The sequence below is a fragment of the Gekko japonicus genome, unplaced genomic scaffold, assembly GCF_001447785.1.
Source record: "Gekko japonicus isolate JY-2015 unplaced genomic scaffold, Gekko_japonicus_V1.1 scaffold30845, whole genome shotgun sequence".
Classification (NCBI taxonomy): Eukaryota; Metazoa; Chordata; class Lepidosauria; order Squamata; family Gekkonidae; genus Gekko; species Gekko japonicus.
In genome coordinates this window covers 1-1,183 of record NW_015219545.1, presented here as the reverse complement: position 1 = coordinate 1,183, position 1,183 = coordinate 1, and the positions used below count along the sequence as shown (strand labels likewise).

The window sequence follows — 1,183 nt, the reverse complement described above, 5'->3', positions numbered from 1 at the left end:
TACAGAGATCCACCCCCCTGGAGAAAATGAAGTAAGCAAAGAAGCAAGTTTCCCTCTTGCTCTGGAAGAGTCATCATGGGGCTTCTCTGGAGTAAATTGGACTGCAGTCTCAACCCGCATGGAGAGCGATCAGCGCTGTTTCCTAGCCTGCAAAAACACTAAAGCCACACGATCCCGGATCTGCTTGGTTTTCACCCCGTAGACGATGGGGTTCAACATGGGGGGCACAATGGCAAAGAGGTTGGCCAGCAGGATGTGAACCGGGCGAGGGATGCTGTTCACGGCAAACCTGTAGGCAAAGATTGAGAAAAAGGCCGGGACGTAAAACATTAGAATGACGCAGATGTGAGAGCCGCAGGTGCCGAGGGCTTTGGCCCGGGCATCTCTGGACGGGAGCCGGAAGACAGCACGCAGGATCAGCACGTAGGAGACAGCAATGAAGACGGTGTCTGCGCCCGTGGTTAGGAGGGCCACCGTCAGGCCATACCAAATGTTGAGTGTGATGTCTGCACAGGCCAGCCGGGCGATCCCCATGTGCTCGCAAAACGTGTGGGAAATGACGTTGGGGCCGCAGAAGGGCAGCCTCAGCAGGAGGAAGGTCAGAGAGGCCATCAGGCAGAAAGCCCTGACCGCTGCCGCCACGGCAATCTTCGCTACCCGCGAGTGTGTCAGCACAGTGCTGTACTGCAGCGGGTTGCAGATGGCGACGTACCGGTCGTACGCCATGGCCAGCAAGACGGCCGACTCGGCTACAAAGAGGAAGTGGATGATGAACATCTGCGTGACGCAGGCCTCAAAGGCAATCTCCTTGGCTCGGAACCAGAAGATGCCGAGGGTTTTGAGCATGGTGGTGGTGCAGAGCACGAGGTCGGAAGACGCCAGCATGGCCAGGAAGAAGAACATGGGCCGGTGGAGGCTGCGCTCCTTGACGATGACGAAGAGGAGGAGGCCGTTCCCCAGCAGGGCCAGGAGGAACATGGAGCAGAAGGGGATGGAGAGCCAGGCGTGAGCCTCTTCCATGCCCTGGACACCGACCAGGATACACTTGACTATATGGAAGCGCGTGTGATTGACAGCTGCCATGGGTGGCAAAGGATCCTCCCCTCGAGCTTCCCCAGCTTCCCCTGTGAAAACAGACAGGCAGGAAGTGTGATGGTCAAAATATGGGTTTAGGGTTGCCAAC

General features: G+C 57.5%; 1 protein-coding gene across 1 annotated transcript; it reads right to left on the bottom strand.

Annotated features, from left to right (window-relative positions):
* Positions 1-129: 129 nt before the first annotated feature.
* Positions 130-1,083, bottom strand: LOC107125241 (olfactory receptor 52B2-like). The gene has a single exon (XM_015428688.1). It carries the CDS (start codon positions 1,081-1,083, stop codon positions 130-132), a length of 954 nt encoding a protein of 317 aa, XP_015284174.1.
* Between the last annotated feature and the right edge of the window lie 100 nt (positions 1,084-1,183).

Coding starts and splice junctions, on each gene's coding strand:
- LOC107125241 (XM_015428688.1), bottom strand. CDS start 1,083: ATGGCAGCTGTCAATCACACGCGCTTCCATATAGTCAAGTGTATCCTG.